We start from the raw sequence: 18,626 nt of genomic DNA, 5'->3' as shown, positions 1-18,626 counted from the left end.
GGCAGCTGGCAACCGCTCAAATCATATCCTACATAAAGCGTGCTGGTGTGGCTTGCAGTGTAGACCAGCTTCGGTTTGAGGCTCGGCACCGGGGAACCCCTCAACGAAGGCTCTCCCGGCTGGTGCGCATGCAGGGGCCTGCGTGGTCCTTGTGTCTAGGGCCCCCTGCCAGTCCCTGTTCCGGGCCGAGGCGCTGAGCTGCCTTTCAGACCCAGGAAAGGAGAGCCAGGGCCGCGAGTGCATCAGTCACTAAGGGGTGAGGACACAGGATAGGAGAAGGTCAACCAGGCAGAAAGCAGAAGACCCTTTGTAACGTGGGGTGCGCTGGGAAGGTGGGCCCGAGCCGTGGGGCAGGATGCACTCAGCAAAGTTCCCCACTTTCCAACGCTGCCCTAGCTGGCTCTGGTTCCCCAAATCAGGTAGCGGGGTGGCCAATGGCTGGCAGGGGCGGGGGTGCGGGCAGGCAGGCAGCAGCTGCCCTGGGCCCCAGGCGCCGGGCATTCCTCCTCTAAGCTCCCCACGCGTCCCCAGCCCCGTTTATAAGGCACAGGGAGCCAAGAAGTCTGTGTGGCCCCGCCAACTCAGCCAGGAGGCCCCAAGAGAGAACCCAAGCCCTGGAGTGAGGGGGAGCCAGCCTCCCCTGCCAGCCCCGGAGCCCCTGGCATCTGACCTGCAGCCTCTGGGTGCCCCGTGGGCTTGGTATCCAGCCAAGGAAGGGGAGAGCTGAATGCCGAGAGGGCTGTGGGGGTGGGTGGCACTCACGCCCCCCGGGTGCTCGCTGCACGCTTTAAATAGCTCAGCTTCTCTCAGCCTAGTAGTGCTGTCGGCCCTCCCTGCCAGCTCCTTCTCGTACTTTCCACACCAGGGACGGCTGAACTCCAGGTCAGGATGGGGAGGGGGTGAGGGGACACAGTGACCCGGCTTCTGCGGGGTCAGCATATGTTAGGAAAGACATGCAAAGCTCCCCCTCGCCCCTCTACGACCTGTTGGACTTTATCCTCCGGGCTAGGTGAACGCCCTGTGCCCCTGATGGGGTGAGGGCTTCACACAGCCCTGCTTTCTCCTGGGAGAAGTGGGTGCCCAACCCAGACCACCTTCCATCTTGGCAAACCTGTGACTGGCACCAGCATTTGCCGAGAGCCTCTGCCGCCTCCCTGCCCGCCCTGGGGCCCGTTCCCGCAGGGCCCACCCTTGGCAGGGGGCCATGGACCGCCAAGGGCCCTCCCCTCTGCCTCTCCCCACCAGTTTTCTCCAGCCCAGCCTTTGCTCAGCAGCTCCAGCATTCAAAAACCAGTCTGACCCCTTTACGGTTTACAAACTGTCTTCACGTCCTTATTTCATAAGAGCTTTCCGACCACCCGGAGCAACGTGCAGGGCAGATATAAAAATAATCCCCATTTTACAGCCAATAAGACCGAGAGCTAGAAATATGAGGGGAGGTACCCAAGTTCATATGTCAAAGTACTGATATAATCAAGACAGAAACCCAGGCCTTAAACCGTTCACAGTGCGAGAATGTTCCCTCATGCTGCGCCCCCTCCCGCACTCTTTGGCAAGAGGGGACAGAGGGACATCGACAGGAACACAGGACAAGGGGGAGGGGAGGGCAGGGCCACATGTCTTGTCTCCCAGGCCCTGAACCCTGCTGCTGGCTCCATAGGTCACTTTCACAACCCAGGACAAAAATCTCACTAGATACGGCCTCAGACCGCCTGGCTCCAGCCACCCTGGCTGGCAGACGCAGACGCACACAGACACACAGAGAACGGGCTGTTATCTGTCCCCTCCAGCCCATTTCCTACACTTCTCACACAGCAGATTTCTTCCAGCCTGGCCGCCTCTCCCAGTTACCACCCACAGCCGCGGGCCCCTGGGGCCCAGCCAAGTCCCCTAGACGGTGACGCCGAGTCCCTGCTATCAGACAGTCGCCTCTGCCCTCCCAGCCGCCGCCCCCAGAGTTCCCTGGAAATGTCCCTTCTGCGGGCCCGGCCCCCGCTGCGACGCACGGCTTTTGTCTGCACACACAGCTGACTTGTGTTTGCAGGGACAGACAGGGGCTGGCGCTGGGGCCAGAGCCAGGAGGCGCTGGGAGGGTAGAGCAGACAGGAGGGGGAAAAACAGAGAGTCCACTGAACAAAATTGCTGCAAGCGAGGACTTCGGGGTCATTTGGGAACCTGAAAACAAGAATAGGGGCTTGCAAAGCCAGAAGCTCCTCGAGGGCAGGGCTGGGGGGCCTTACAAACATTGGCTGTCTGGCCCGAGGATGTGAGAGCTGTGCCAGCCAGAAAGGGTGGGATGGGACCGGGTCTGGGCGGCGGGGACAGAGGGGAGGGACAGAAGCCCCATCTCAGCTCTGCCCTCTAGGAACACAGAGGGGGCTCTACAGCTTGCCAGGCTCCTCCGTCCATGGGATTCTTCAGGCAAGAATACTGGAGTGGGTTGCGATGCCTTCCTCCAGGGGATCTTTCCGACCCAGGGATCGAACCCGTGTCTCTGGCATCTCCTGCACTGGCAGGCGGATCCTTTATCACCATGCCGCCTGGGCAGCCCCTACAGATGCTTGCCCTCAGAGTTCTCGTTCCCACCAGCTCTCAAGAAGGCTGCCTCTTTTGTTGGGGCTGGCGGGAGAGGAAGCACAGGGGAGCTGGTGCCAGGTGCCAATCTGCCGTGTTTTTGAACTTCTCTTTATCAGGCAGAGGAGCCGCGATGTCTGTACAGGCTGTACAAGTCTGCAGGGAAAGGATGCTCACGAACCCCAGGCCACAGAGGCCCACGTGGGAATGAGCTGTATTAAGTGTCGCTCGCCTTTCCGTAGCCCCCCGCCTTCTGACCTTTTAGGTTTTGAACTCTGGGCTACTTAACCTGATTCTGAAATGAAGCTGCAGCTGCTGAAATGTATAGGGGTCACTGTAAATCAAGCTGTATAGGGGGAGTTTTTAAAAAAAGAAAAAAGGTCAGGCATGGTGGTAGCAGCGAAGGTTTTTTCACAGTGTGGCTCCTTCTCCGGGGTGACACTCTGGGCTGGGTGCCGGGGAAACCTTAGAAGGGCTCCTTTGGGACTGAGCAACCTGGCTGCCTCGGCTCACACCCCAGGGTCCTTACTGCTTAATAATCTAGAGCTTTAGCAACAAGGCTGCATGTAGGCGCGCGCTCTGTCTTCTGCCTTCTCACTTTGCCAGCCTGAAGTGTCTTCCTCTCAGGCTGGGCGGGGGTGGGGGGTGGGGTGGTGGGGGTGGTGGCGGGTGGGGGTGCACCCATTAGAAGTGCTGCCACCCCTCCCTCTGGTCTAGAGAGGTGATGGAGGCATGAAGCCTCATCTGAGACATGATCTACTTCCTTGGGCTCTCGTGGCTGCAGCCTGTCACGGGAAACTCAAGCTGCCCTTGACCACAGGGCTGCACACAGACACGTGCTCCCCAGAGGCCCAGGTGTCCAGGACACCAGCGGTGCCCACTCATCAGGATCCACTATGACCCTGGGCTGCAGCCTCCAGCCCCTGGGGCTGCAAAGTGGAGCAAATCAAACCAAAGGGAGTTCTCTTTGACCTTTTTCATGAATCGTGAGGGTGACTGGCTGGAGACCAGGGCGTGGGATGGCCACAGAGGAGAAGCGGAGGCCGGCTGGGGACAGCCTGGTAGACAGGGACACCCCTTTATGCCCAGCCCCCCTGCGACAGGCAGGGGACAGCAGGCCCGGGGCGCCCACTGACTTCTGGCCTGGAAACTGTCTCCAGATTCTTTCAGCCATTAGACGACTATGGGGAGATCACCCAGGTCCCTGTTCAGCCTGCAGGGAAGGAGGCTCTGATCAGGTCATCTAAAGGGCATTCTCTCATCTCGCTTCCCCCTCGTCACCTGCCTTCTGCTCCAGACCCACTACCTGGCCGCCCCAGCGCCGCCGATGCAACACCCGTCTGGCCCACAGGGGCCCGCAGGCAGCAGCGTTCTCTGCGGAGGGTACGGGGCACCAGGTGACTGGGGTCCAGCGCCGCTCCTGTCACTGGCTGTGTGACGTCAGGCGCGTGTTACCTAAGCTTTCTGGCACTTCCTTTACCCATGCGTAGAATGGGACTAATAACGCCCACCTTGCAAAGGTATCCTGGTGGGTACATAGGGCTCACGGTGTCTGCACACAGACAGTGCACAATAAATGCCTGGAGGGTGACTGCCTGGCTGAGACGGAGGAGGAAACAGGGCTCTCAGATAAGATACCTGACAGCAACCTTCGGACACTATGCCAGCCTGTCTCAGAGACCTGAAAGGGAGCTTCCAGAGGTTTCTTGTCTCAGGGATGGGGGCCCACTGGGCCTGGAAATTGCTGGAAGGTAGCTTTGCAGCAGAGGCACCATCCCGTTGTGACTTAAATGGTTAAATCTTAAATGGTTTAGTTTAAATCTCTGGATGTGAGAGTTGGACTATAAAGAAAGCTGAGTGCCGAAGAATTGATGCTTTTGGATTGCAGTGTTGGAGAAGACTCTTGAGAGTCCCTTGGACTGTAAGGAGATCCAACCAGTCCATCCTAAAGGAGATCAGTCCTGGGTGTTCATTGGAAGGAAGGACTGATGCCGAAGCTGAAACTCCAATACTTTGGCCATCTGATGCGAAGAACTGACTCATCTGAAAAGACCCTAATGCTGGGAGAGACTGAAGGCGGGAGGAGAAGGGAATGACAGAGGATGAGATGGTTGGATGGCATCACCGACTCAATGGATATGAGTTTGAGTGAACTCTGGGAGTTGGTGATGGACAGGGAGGCCTGGCATGCTGCAGTCCATGGGGTCTCAAAGAGTCGGACACGACTGAGCGACTGAACTGCCCTGTGGGGCAAAGCTCAGGAGGCCAAGATGCTGGGGTGGACTGGGAGGGGCCTGCAGGCAGGTGAGGCCTGCCTTGCGCACTGGCGCGCCCTGCAGGCTGTTTGGCCCACCGGGTGGCCAGTGACTCCGGACATTCAACCGGTGGGCTGGAGCGGCCATGACTGGAGACCCCTGCCAGCAGGGAGCGTCTGCTCCTCACTGGTGAACCCACGGGTAGCGGTGGGCAATAACAGACACCGTGTGTATGTCCCATATGTCTGCTTTCGATTAACAAAGAGGTGAAAGGGACCTTTGAAATTACTTCTAATCTCCCAATTTTATGGGTGAGGAAGGCACAGGAAGGGCGGGAGGACTGGCCTGCCATCATCCAGCTAGAGAAGGGCAGGGCTGGAGTGAGAGTCCGGGAGGCTGCAGTCCAGGCGCCTTCTGCACGGCACCTTCGAGTCCCCCACCTCTGAGCAGCGCCCCATCTTCTCTTCCCACCGCTAGTCTGCACTCAAGTTTCCCAGGCTGTCTCTGGTCCTGGACCCGCACGCATGCAACCTCCATGACCCCAGGGCACCCGCGGGGCGTGGGAGTAGAGAAGGCAGAGCCATGAGCCCTGCCTCGGTGGGGAGACTGACCACGCCTCTGGACCACATGAGGACACAGGCCTGGAGCCAGGCACGATGCCGGCTTCAGACTTTCTGTCTCCTGCCGTACCCCTCGAGGCAGGCCAGAAAAAAAATGTGCCTGGGGGAGGAGGGATGGGGCAGAAGCAGAGGAGGGTTGCTTTGTGAACCTGTCCAGCCCCAGGCATCACAGGTAGCCCTGCCTCTGGTTCCCTGCAGGCCGTAAGGCTGGAGGAAGGGGCAACACTGGCTTTCCTCAAGGCTCTGAAGATAAAGAATCCACCTGCAAGGTAGGAGACCCGGGTTCAATCCCTCAGTCAGGAAGAAACCCTGGAGAAGGGATTGGCTACCCACTCCAGTATTCTTCCCTGGAGAATTCCATGGACAGAGGAGCCTGGCGGGCTACAGTCCATGGAGTCACGAAAGAGTTGGACACAGCTGAGCGACTAACAAAAAATACGATGTCACCAGTACTAAGTGCATGGGTGTGTGTGGTTAAGTGCATGGGCAGCATCTCTACACGGCTCTTGGAGGCAGCTGATCCATAGTGAGGGGCTGAGTGGGTCACTCCAGGTGGGCAGCTGGGACCTGACCTCTCCCACGAGGTACTGGACTGGTCCAGAAAGACAGCGTCTCTCGGCCTCACGTGCCAGGCCCCATACTATCTGCCTCAGTGAAACCCTGACCCCTGGGGGCCCCCAGCAGCCTGGCCCAGGGCCCCGGATGGTGTGGCGCTCCCTGCCTCCGGTCCCAGACCGACTGGGGCCCAAAGCTGGCAGGGAGCTCCCTAATCTGAAGGTAGAAGCTTTAGTTCTGGATTAAAACAGACTTGGCCTGAGAGGGTGACCAGTGAGTGCCAGCAAATGAATGGGCCCCCGTGGTGACCGTGACCTGGGGTCACGGCCTGGCTGGGCAGCTTTACCCCAGGGCTCGCTGACACTTGCAGAGCCCCCTGCTGCTGCCTGGGCAGCCTTGGCCAGGCTGACAGTGCACGACTGCTACCCCACCACGCTCTCCTGCACAATCATGCCCATTGCCCCCCACTTGGCTGCTCCCACCCTCAAGCCTTTGCTTTGGCTCCTTCCTCCTACTTTCCTCGGTCCACCCAAATCCGGCCTTTCCTTTCATGTCACCTCCTCCAGGAAGTCTTCCCCAGACACCAGCACTTAAAGGGCTTGCCCCCTCCTCTGATTTTCCTAAATTGTTCTCTGGTTGAGCTGGCTTTGCCCTTCCATCAGGCCTCTAAATATCTGATGGAGGCCAGAGGCTCCTGCTTTACTGGGGATTTAACAGTGTTAGGCACTCACACCCAGCAGGGCTTCAACACCAATCTCAGGACCTCCATGCAAGCTTTCATTGTGGACAGATCCTGAGCTATCTGCACTACTACAGTCTGAACCCTAAACTGTAGCATGACCTGGGGGGCCCTGGGCTTGTGGAAGAAAGCCTGTGTGGGGCCTCTCCTAGGAACCTTGAATGAATGGGATTCATCAAGGGCAAAAGGAAAAACATGATTTTGCGAAATTCAGAAATTCCTGTTGGAGGAGGAGCCTTAAGAGGACACGGACAAAATGGGATGTGTGTCAGTGGATTTAAACAGTGATTATCTCTGTGGGATAAACAGGTGTTAGGGAGCAGGTATGATTACCCTCACTTAATGGAAAAGTGGAGGGCAGCTAGGACTGACTGAGAGGTGTGCCCAAAGTCACCAGCTGATGCACCAGAACCAGGGTCAGGAGGTAGGTGTTGGACTCTGGGCTTTGTCAACGATTCCTTACGCAACACGGCAGGACGTCATCAAGGGCAAGTTTCTGGAGCCTGCAGGCTGAATTCCAGGTGACTCTGCTTCTAAGTCCACATCAGAGATACTATTCCAATCAGACTTTTTTCAACACCCAGAGTAATGCAGTGACTGTTGTCTGATGGGGTCAATGGGGAGTGTGGAGCTCCGATGTGCATGCAGCTGCCCAGGAATGCACTGAGTCCAATTATAGAGAGATATTCCTAAGCTTTAGCTGGAGCCCAGCCATCCCCAAATACCACCCAAGCCCGCCATCCGTTGGTATTGCCCCTGCTCGGTGGCCAAGCTGGATGGCAGTGCGTGGCAGCAGCGTTGTGGTCCTCTGGGCTCCCTCTGCTTAGTGGTCCTCTGGGACATTATTTGATCCAAGCTGCACTGTCAAGAGTGGGATGATTTGGGAGCAAGGGGCTTCCTGAAGGGGATGAGCTGAACAGCCATCCCTGGCAGGCAGGGGGCCACAGGGCACTGCTCCTGGCTGGACATACCTGTCTCCATGTTTCCAAGTGACCTGAAGCTTCTTTCCCTCTGTGAACTGGGATCTCAAAGGCCACCCAAGGATCAAGTGAAGCTGGTTCCCTGCAGGTCACAGCCTACTCCCCCAAAGAGGGCCCACCTTCTTCCCAGCACTGCCGGCCGGAACTAGGGTTGAGGAGGGGCCAGGAGGGGCTGGCACTGCTGTTCCTTGAAGACTCAGCATGCTGGGTGGGAGGCAACAAGGGATGGAGATTCTGGGTGTGCAGAGAGCCCCAATTCTGAACTTCGGGCTCCCAGGGCAGACTCCCTATGCTGATGGTTCTCAGGCTGCAGCAAGAGCTCCGAGCTGGAAGGTGACCTCAAGGGGCCATACAGCCCAGCCCCTGCTTCCTGCCTGAGGGTCACACAACCTCTCTGGGACAGACAGGCCACCTGACAGGGACAGGTCTGGAGCAAGAAGAAACTAGGGGACTTCCCTGGTGACTCAGTGGTGGAGAATTCATCTGCCAGTGCAGGAGACATGGGTTAGATCCCTGATTCCCGATCTGGGACAATCCCAGATGCAGCGAAGCCACTCAGCCCATGGGCCACAACTATTGAGCTGTGCTCTAGAGCCCGGGAGCCGCAACTGCTGAAGCCCATGAGCCCCAGAGCCTGCGCTCCGCAACAAGAGAAGCCGGAGCGACAAGAAGCCCATAAATGGAGGCAGCCCCCGCTCTCTACAGCTGGAGAAAAGCCGAGCAGCAATGAAGACGGGTTGTATCAGTCACAGGATGCCAATCGGCTAAGGAGTAACTGAAGAACAGGTGAGCCCCCACCTGTGTCCTTGCATCACACTCTGCACCCCGGGATGCCTGGTGACCTCTGTCCACTTAAACGGATCCCTTCTTTTATCTTCTAGTGGAGATGGAACCCAGCCACCCTGAAAGCAATGAGTTCAAGACAAGTGTGCCACCCTTGCTGGCTGCTTAAAAAGTTTCCATCCCCCAACCCTCTCTGCCCCACCCCACACTCACTAACTTCCAATAAATCACTCTGCCCCATGCCAGGCGTCCAGAGCACTGTCAGGGCACATGGGTATGGGCAGAGAAAGTGAGGGAGGGGTATCCACAGCAGTGTGGATGGGGCATCCAGACAAGGGTCAGAGGCACAAGAGGTGAGTCCTGTTCATCCTCCCCGCAGGTGGCCAGGAGTCCATGTGTTTGGTGCCCGCTTTGAAGCCCAGGCTGTGTGCCTTTGGCTGGGAAGCTTCAGTTCAGAGATGCCCCCTGATTTACCTGGGCAGCTCCTGGAGACTCTTGTGCCACACCTGGCAGAAGGAAGAGGGGTACATCTCCCATGTCAGCCTACTGTCCCCCTGCTAGCAACTCTAGATTCCAGCTCCTGAGTGATGGGGGCAGTGGCCAAATGCTACCGTTCTGCCTACCTAGGGCTGGGAGCAGGTCCCTGGAGGAGAAGGAATGAGGCCTGCCACCGCAGTTTGAATCTTTGAGGGGCAGGTCCGAATCAGTGTGTGCTTTCCTTATGAAAGCGACAACCACGGTCACTTAAAACCCCTGGTCCTCTATCTACCGGATTTCCAACCATGACACCGTATAACCCAGCATCCAGATCTTCCTAAAGCAGGGCTTTTGTTAACCTCCCTGGGCTTCTAGTCTCTCACCTATGATATGAATGGGTTGGATGGATAACCTATAGATCCTTGAAGTCTATACTGTTCTATGACTTTTAATCTTAGGATGTCATGGCTCAACAGTGGCTCCCGAGTTCCACTTCATAAAGTCCAAAGCCTTCTGTTCCATCTTACAGACTTCCTCTGACTCTCCACTTAACACCCTGACCCTGGATTCCAAGTAAGGCAGTATCCTCACTGTCCTTTACTTGGGTCTTGGTTCATACATTCTCTCCATGAAAAACAGCCTCTGGAACACAGTTAGCGAGTTCCTAAAAAGTTCTATGTAGAATTTTCACAGAATCTAGCAATTCCACGTCTAGATACACATACCCAACATAACTGAAAGCAAGGGCATAAACAGATACATGTATGTGGCATGTTCATGGTGACATAATTCACAACAGCCTGAAGGTGAAACAACCCAAGGGGCCATCCGTGATGGATGAATGAACAGATAAATAAAATGCGGTCCATCCATACCATGCAATAGTATCCAGCCACGAAAAGGAAGGAAAATCTGACGTGAGCTACCACATGAACGGATCTTGAAGCCATGATGCTAAGCGAGATGAGCCAGACTCAAAAGGACCACTGTGCGGTTTCCACTTACATGCGTAAAGCACAGAGCTGAGAACCCACGGAGACAGAAGGGAGAGGGGGTAGAGGGGGCTGGGAGGTGACTGTAAGGAGGGATGGGACTTCTGACTGGGACGAAGAGAGGTTTCTGGGTGGTTGCTGGGAGTGCAGTGCAGAGCTGCAGTTGCACTAGACACACGCACTTAAAAATGGTTAAGCTGGCCGATTTCATGTTGCATTTATCTTATTACAAGACAAAGCCAAACCAAAACACCAAGCCCAGCAAGACCTGCTCCCCTCGCCTTCACCTCCCCTGTGAGTCTAGGGCTCGTGTCTTGGGCTGACCTCCGGGCTCCGCCAGCAAGTACAGGGAACATCGGTCTCCCTGGGGGCACTGAGGACCTTGGGTCTGGAGAAGGACCTTGGGCAATCGCTCAGGATGACTTGCTTCTCTTTGAAAGAATGATCCTCTGTCCGCTCCCTGCCAAGGGCCCACCGCTCTCCCTTCTGTGGGGACTGGGAGCCTTCTCCCCAGGGAGCCGGGGCCGGGGCGGTTAGCGGTTACATAACCTGCAGGGAGATTTGTTTCCATCGGCCCAGGCGGTGCCAGCTTTCCAGCGGCGGCCGCAGCAGGTAGAGGCGCCCTGTCTGGGCCGGGCAGGGCAGCGATGCGGCGATCTGGATGGCTTAGCATAGCTCAGATTCCCGGCGGCGGCTGGGGGCCGGCTGCTCACTGAGCTGCGGGGAAGGAACTGCTGTCTCCTTGCTGGCCTGGCTCTGGGGTGGAGTCGGGGAGGAGGAGCTGGGGGTGAGCTGCCAGCCGGCCAAGGGTGACCCTTTGGGGCCCGGGACACCCGAGCTGCCTTCTCCGATAACCCACTTATCTGCAGGGCCTGCCTCAGCATGGCAGCTTCAGACAGGGGGAGTGTCCGGCCAAGTCCCATCAGGGGATTTAGCAGGGAAAACGAAGCCCGGGTCGGGGGTGAGGGCATGCAGGGAAGAGAACATGGCCTGGCAAGGGACACGGGTGATGGGGAAATAATTCCTGACCCCAGGAACGCTCCTAGGCCCAGAGACAGGAGAGCGGGAGCAGGACGTCCGGTGTCCCAGCACCTGCCCACCAGGGCACCTTTGTCCTCATGGGCAGAGGCTCCTGAAAGCAGCCCTTTGATGCTGGCTGAAACCTGCCATGGGTGGACTTGGTGTGACCTTGCCTCTGAGATGAGAAAACCTCAACTGGCAGGCTGCTGTCCTTTCCTCTGCTTATTTTCAGATTAAAAAAAAAAATCAAAATGCTTTTTTTTCCTGTTTGTATCATAGGCTGCCTCTGTCCCGCAGGGCATAATGAAGTTCTAGAAGGGAGCCTTAGATTTAGCCCTTTCAGAAGCCACTGTGCCCATACTGAGTCAGAAAAACTGGCTTTGAGACACCCCAGCTGGATCCTTGAATAAAACTCAGACTTTGGGACAGTGCCCCCAGTGACACAAACTAGGGGGAGACGAGAAGGGAGGGCGCATTCACAGAGATGACACACGTGTGGGCCCTGCTGAGCGGTGGTACACAGGAGGTGCTCCAGAAGTGCTTGTTGAGAGGAAGACGTGAGGATGGGAAGCAAGAAGGTAAAAGTTTACTCGTTGCAAAGCAAGTGTGGGCAACAAGGCTGGCCAGAGGCACGGCCAGTCCCTCTTCTGGTTCTGGTCCGGTGGGTGAAAAGCCTGGGTACCAGGCAGGTGTTTCTGTCCCCAGTGGGGGAGCTGTGCCCGCCACAGACTCTTACACAGGTCAAGCTCCAAAGACAGGACACGTAAGGCCAGCCTGCCGGTGCCCACTGTCGGGCAAGGTGTGTGCTACCTCTGCCTGGCCGGTGCAGGGTGCCGACAACTCTCAGGGTGCCATTGGAACCACAGTCTTTTTAGAAAAAAGAGAGAAGGGAATGTGGGCGAGAAGGGAATGGCTAGCCACTCCAGTATTCTTGCCAGGAGAATTCCACGGACAGACGAGCCTGGCTGGCTGTAGTCCACGGGGTCGCAAAGAGTCGGACACGACTGAGTGATTAACACAATAAAAAAGTCACCTTCCATGATTGACCCGCGGGGAGAGCGCTCGAGTTGCCTGCTAGCCCTTCGCTTTCTCCCTCCTGATTTTTTGCAACCGGAGGAGGGGCACTCGGGTGGGTACAGCTCAGGGCTTTGCTCAGGCTCTGGAATGCACAGAACAATGTGCTTCTCTCCCTGGGTATGCCTGGCTTGGGCCAACAGTAAAATTAGTTTACATGCCTGGAGTGCACGTCGGCTCAGCGGTGGGTGTGCAGGGGCGGGGGCGGAGCTCCGGGCCTAGGAAGAGGGTGCAAGGGGAGAGCTCGCCACAGGAAGAACGGCTGTGTGCTTCATCTGGAAAAAGCAGACGGGGGCACGGAGGTGTTTCCTTGGATACCCTCAGCCCTTCACTGGCCTGGAAAACCCAGAGACTCGGACAGCATTGGAAATCCGGTGGGATATCTTCTAGGAGCACAGATTTTGAAATCCCCACTGATAGCTTCAAGAGATGGATTCCTGATTTTCCCAACTTTCTGACCCTTATATCCTATTTAGGGGGGTGGTCTGGGAGCCAAGGGTCTTCCCTGGTGGCTCAGACAATAAAGAATCTGCCTGTAATACAGGAGACCCAGGTTTGATCCCTGGGTTGGGAAGATACCCTAGAGAAGGGAATGGCTACTCACTCCAATATTCTTGCTCGGAGAATCCCCATGGACAGAGGAGCCTGGCAAACTACAGTCCATGGGGTCGCAAAGAGTCAGACACAACTGAGTGAGTAACATTTTCATAGAAGCCAAGAGCTTGGGGTGCTGGACTGACCGCCCCCATTCAGCCCCATGACTTGGTAGCCTCACTGAGTCACTGTCCTGTTCCACAAACATGGGGGATGGATCCTGCCCTGGAAGCCACCCTGGGGAGAGAATCTCCAGGTTCACACAGAGGAAAGTGCTCAGAAGAGCTGAGAAGCCTGTCTCGCACCAGGAGCTCTGGTACCTAAGACTGATGGCCCTGTGCCTCCCTTCCCCAGGCACTTGCTGAGCATCCACTGTGTACCAGTTATGGTGCCAGGAGCCGGGGACCAAGCATCACACAGCCAGGATTCCTGCCCTCGAGGAACTTACAACTCAGCTGGGAACTTACAACTCAGCTTACAACTCTGGTTAGAACTCTAAGAATCAAGGTTGGTCCTTCTCCCTCCCTCCAAAAAAGATTGGGATTGAGAACTCCACATTTTGGGAAAAGAGGAACAACCTTTGCTTTTTCTGATACCTCGAGATAACCAGGAGAGAAGGAGGTTCCTTATTATGGAATGGCCCAGTGCCTTTGCCCAAGCCAGCAAGCATGGGACTAAGACCAGGAGGCAGAGATGGGAGAAATGGGGTATAAGTGGGATGAATGGATCACCTAAGTTTTGAAGATGCAGCTTGTATTTTGATTTACTGATGGGGTAGCCAGACCAGAAAGTCTTGAGTGCCCCAGTTAAAATTACTCCCAGAGACCCTTCAGAGGCCCCACTGAACCCCTGTCACCACCTGATTGAGTTTCTGTGTGTCAAAAGCCCCAAACGTGATGCTTAACGGTGACCCAGCCAGAAGCTCTGCAGAACTTATCCATTTTCTAGCTCCAGATCAGCTTTTTAAGAGGCTGTCTTCTAGAAGTTGCTGGCAGAGAGCAATTTATTTTGAAACCTGGTCACACTCCAGATTCTGATTTTGCCTTGTCTTTTCACAACAGCCCTGCTGTGTTTACGACTTGGTGAGATGAGGTTTTTCTTTTTTTCTTTCCTTCAAAAAAAGGTATCGCCTCCTTCTGTTAGATGTGTTGTTGACAACGGTTGCTAGGGAGAGCAGGGTTCAGTTACAGACACACTGATGCCGGCTCTAATAATACTTTGCTCTGCATAGCTCAGATGCAGACACCTCTTGGCTAAACAGGGCACACACATTTCAACAGAGGAGGGCTTGAACTGATACTGCCCAAGCATATCTCAGCAAAGGAGCACTCTCTGAGCCCGAGCGGAAGGTCCAGGGTGGTGACGGGGCAGTGCTGGGCGGCGGGGGCTCAGGCCTCCAATTCCTGTCATTCCAAAGGTCCCATAAAAAGAGGCTCGCTCATTCTTCACCTCGCAGTGACACCAGAGCCCCCCGTCCCCTCTTGGTACCATGATGATTCCTTGGTAAAGATCAGGGCGGAGTCCTGGTGACTTCCGTAGCCCAGGGGTTATGGGCCGCCCACATTCTCCTAGGAGTCAGAATCCCTCAGTGCACATCTTCTCATGGGTGTGGGGACCTTGTGATCAAGCAGCGTGGGAGCCAGGTGGGAAGGGGTGGGGCAAGGGACACGAATCGCCTCCTTAGCTTTACTGATGGCCGAGCCTGGCAGCCCCCGGGGAGTTGAAGAGGGAGGCCCTTTTCCTAAAACATGTGATAGGTGCTTCCACAAGTGAAAGGAAAAGGACCCAGGGGATGGAGCTGAGAGCAGAGAGAAACAGGCCCGCGGGAGGGGAGAGGCCGCCCCCACCTGGCTGACCCGTGAGGGTGGAGGTTTCCCAGGAGGACCCTCAGAACAGCGAAGCGCAGGAGAGAGGTCTCCTGCGACGGTCCAAGCCAGCCTCCTTGCTGCACAGAGGGGCACCCGAGGCTGGGCGAGGGGAAGGGATGCGCTCGCTTGCCAACGTCTCCTGCTTTTTGGAGCTCTCTCACCAGCTCAGGCTCTGACTCCTTCTCATCACTCAGCAAAGAGCGCAGTACCTGGGACCCATTTCTTGGCTGATTCATGGGGTGATGGGCAAGGCCAACCGGTTTATAAGTGACAACAGTGGCGGAGACAGCACATCTCTGGAGTCATCTTCCTAACAGGGCACTCCATCACTGCAGACTCAGCTGGGAGGTTCTTCAAGAAAGGGTGCCCAGGCCCATTGCTGTGGAGTCTAACTCAGTCGGTCTGGGGGAGAAGCCCCATGTTGGTATGTTTTAAAACGTCTCCCCCTGAGATGCCGAAGAAGAGCTAGGCTGAGAGACAGGGCCCTGAAGAAAACCTGGTGCCTGGAACTCCGTATTCCCAGACTGGGTCCCCACTTCTGACATCACACCATTAAAAGGCGTGCATCAGTCGGCCTGCCTGTGAACTTGACCCATCACTACAAACCGTCAGTCATCCAACGTCTTAGTACTCAAAGTGTGGTCCCTGGGCCAGCAGCAGCACCGCCATCACCTGGGGGCTTGTTAGAAATGTAGCATCTCAGGTTCTACCCAGATTTCCTGAATCAGAACCTCTATTTATAGACTCTCAAGTGGTTCAAATACAAATACAAGTTTGAGAAGCACTGACATGCATGCCTGGCACCTAACAGACATTTGAGAAATGCCTGTTTAATAAGCAGAATTTTACTTACCAGAATACTACTTAGAAAACAATCACACCTAAGGCAAAAAGACTCAGTTTAGATGTGAAAACTGAAGATGATTTCTGAGCCATGGGACTGGTGACAGGGGTCCCCTGGGACCCCAAGATCTCTGGCACTGTCAGAGCTCCTCACGACGGCGGTGCTTTTGGGTTCCCTGAGATGACAAAGCTGAGTTTGGCTGTGAGGGGTGAAAGGTCCTTTGACCCTTCCCTGGGTTCGCTCTCACTTCGCTCTCCTTGGGGGCTGCGCCCCAGCTTGGCAGGTAGCCCACACTCCACGCCAACGTCCCCGACATCAGAGCCTGCCCGTCTCCTCTGGGGCTGCCAGCTCCCGCTGCCAAAGCCCAGACAGTGAAAGCGCTCGGCCAAGGAGGGCAAAACATCCAAAGACAGCTGCTGGGAGCTGTGTTCACAGGGCGCCTTGCAGCCTGTCCACTTTGTAGCCAGCATCATGCAGCCAGCATCACTAAGCCAGATCTCAGAACGGAGGGAGCGGTGAAACCTCGCCACGTGAAGGGCATCTCGGGGCGGTTGAACTGAACTGCGGGCTGGTTGGGGATCCAGAGACAGTGGACTCTGAGTGCGTGCAGCTGAGTATGAACCTCAGAGGAGAAAGGCTGGGGAGGGGGGCGGGGGGCGGGGGGGAAGGTGCTGGGGCCCAGGGAAGGGATACAAATCAGGTCTGCCAGAGAAAGAAAGCAGGTGAAAAGAGACACTCCTGTGGGTCACGAGGAAAGTGGGGTTTGATCAGTTACGCCTCCTGCTCTCTTTTCTTGAGCCTTGTGGGTCTGGGGTGGTGAATGGCTATGAGTGATGCTGCCTGGAAAGCCTACTCCAACCCAGCAGTTCCTCAGCAGCAGAGGAGCAGGGCCCGCAAGGCCGGTTCTCGTAATGGGGGGTGGGCCAGGAGTCCAGCACACCCAGCACACCTTCCGTGGGGGCCAAGGGGCCTTGAACCACGACCCAGGAGGCCTGAGGGTCCAGCCCCAGCCCTCTGGTTACACACTTCAAGGAGCTCCCTCTTACACTTAAGCCGAGGCTGAAGGGATGAAGGGGGCAGTGGGGGCCGAGGGGACACTGTGATCCTGCTGGCCTAAGACAGTCCACTTCTCCGGGAATGGAGAGGTTGGGGGTAGGGGGCTAAAGGACTGACTGGGGCTGAGCACGTCCCAGTGCGGATGCTCTGCCGGATACTGTGAACAAGGCCGCTCTAACCGTGGGCCACTGGAAGAGAAGCCTGACCCGGGCAGGATCTCAGGTGACCCCTGCAGCCAGCTGTCCTTCCCAGCTGGACGCCTCTCATCCTGCGCCGTGTGTGTGTGTCCACCGCGGGCGCCGGCTGGTTACGCAGAGCTGGCAACCACCGTCAGAAGTCTTGCCCTATCCTGGCCCTTCTCTTCACAAAAGCCAAGGCCAAAGGTCGATCTGTCCCTGACCACCCCCCCGACTCTGCCCCCTCCAGGCCTGGCCCTACGTGGCAGACAGGCTGCTCCCTGCCATCACCCTCCACACTCTCCCAGGACATTCCGGCCCACGAGGAACATGCCCGACGTGCAAATCCCTCAGGTAATGCGGGAATTCGTCACCGGGGAGCGTGGGCGATCCAGGAATGGGAACCCGATCGGGGCTGCGAGCTGGACAGAAGCAGCCCGGGCTGGCCAGCGCGGCTCGGGTTGCAGTGAGCAGTCGCCCTGGGAAGACGGGAGGGCGGCGGGATGGAGCCCACGGGCAGCCTTCGGAGGGGGCTCCTCCCTCCCTGTTCCTGGGGAAGGGACGGCCGAGACTGCGAAATCAGGTGGCTAAGACCAGGGTGACCACATGTCCTGGTCGACACCGGGAGGGGTCTAGGCCTGATGATGAATACAGCCCCTGACTCTCAGAAACGTCATGGTTCGGATGATCTATTATATCGTCACCATCCTTAAGAAAGACCTGCAGGTGTTTCTTCTGGCTCTGTGATCCTACTTCTGGAACTTTCAAACTCCTGTTTTACCCTACCTGGGCTGAAACTCAATGCATATCTCAACCCGTCTAAGGTACAGAGGAGGAGCAGAGATGACTTTTTTCCCCAGCCAAGAGTCTCCAAGGACACTCCCAGGCCTGGCACGGCCGCCATCCTATGCCACCTGCTGCCTCTTCACGATGCTACCAGAGCTGGGACCGGTTTCCTTGTGACCATGGTGAAGAGAGACAGCCTTCAGCTCCCCACCTGGGAGATCACACAACCCTGCACTCAGTTTAAGGGCCCATGCCCATCACACACCCCAGTAAAACCATCGCTGGACATCGGCACCCACAGAGGAAGGAAGGGGAGGGGAAGGATTAAGCTCTCCGGGTAGATGGGCTTGGAGTGGGGAGGCACCAAGAAACGAGACGGCCTTTGACCTCTCTCTGCCCCAGAAGAGGTTTCAAGAAGCCCAGCGCATCAGCAGACAGACCGCAGCTTTGCAACTCAAAGCCCTTTTGCTATATGCCTTTTGCTGAGACCTATCTCAGCACCACCTACAAGCAGTGCGTCACTGCAGGGCCTGAGGGTGGTCCTGGGGTGGGGGAGGAGGAGAAGGAAAAGAAAAGTCCATGGCACATTGTGTGTCTGCTGGGAGGGGACACGGAGAGGTCAAAGCACAGAACGGTCTAAGACAAGAGGAAGCCCTCTTATCATGGAAACAGAGGGGAAGGCTGGTTACACACGAAGCACCTATAAAATTATATTGGTCCATCGTAACCATGGAGCCCTCACACAAACACACGCAAATCTGGCCACTCATCCCTTGCCCTCTGAGTGCCTTTTTATTTTCTATAATTAATCGGGCAAGGGTGGAACTCGGGAGCAGTCCGACCGTGGTCAGAATCCGCAGCCCTCTCTCCAGAGCCGGCCCACGGTGGGCGGGGTGGGAGGCGCAGCTGTCGGCGCCCGTTACCTGCAGCATGTTGAGCAGCAGGCTGCGGAACTTGGTCCCCTCCACCATGAAGAGCGCCATCTTGTCGCAGAGCTTGGCGGCCGTGAAGGCGAAGCTGCGGTCGGACACGGCCTTCTGGTAGATGGTGCGCACGATCTCCCCCAGCATCTCCTCTGAGTTGGTGGAGTTCTGGGCCTCCTCCATGAAGGTGGTGAGCTTGGCATCCACATCGCTGCTGTTGTTCCGCATGCTGTTCAGAATCTCAATCAACTTGTCCATCTTGTTCTGCTGAGGGCTGGTGGTCTCCACAGCCACTTCATCCTGGTGGGGG

General features: G+C 56.6%; 1 protein-coding gene across 2 annotated transcripts in view; it reads right to left on the bottom strand.

Moving 5' to 3' along the window:
* Nucleotides 1–18,626, bottom strand: part of CTIF (cap binding complex dependent translation initiation factor) — a 329,462-nt gene that overhangs the window by 83,868 nt on the left and 226,968 nt on the right. For both annotated transcript variants that reach the window (XM_052660394.1, XM_052660395.1), the window contains exon 9: nucleotides 18,317–18,616. In XM_052660394.1, coding sequence (XP_052516354.1) covers nucleotides 18,317–18,616 — 300 coding nt within the window. The remainder of the gene's footprint in view (nucleotides 1–18,316; nucleotides 18,617–18,626) is intronic.

The sequence above is a fragment of the Budorcas taxicolor genome, chromosome 22 (genome assembly GCF_023091745.1).
Source record: "Budorcas taxicolor isolate Tak-1 chromosome 22, Takin1.1, whole genome shotgun sequence".
In the NCBI taxonomy this organism is placed as follows: domain Eukaryota; kingdom Metazoa; phylum Chordata; class Mammalia; order Artiodactyla; family Bovidae; genus Budorcas; species Budorcas taxicolor.
This window is presented reverse-complemented; position numbering and strand designations above follow the sequence as displayed.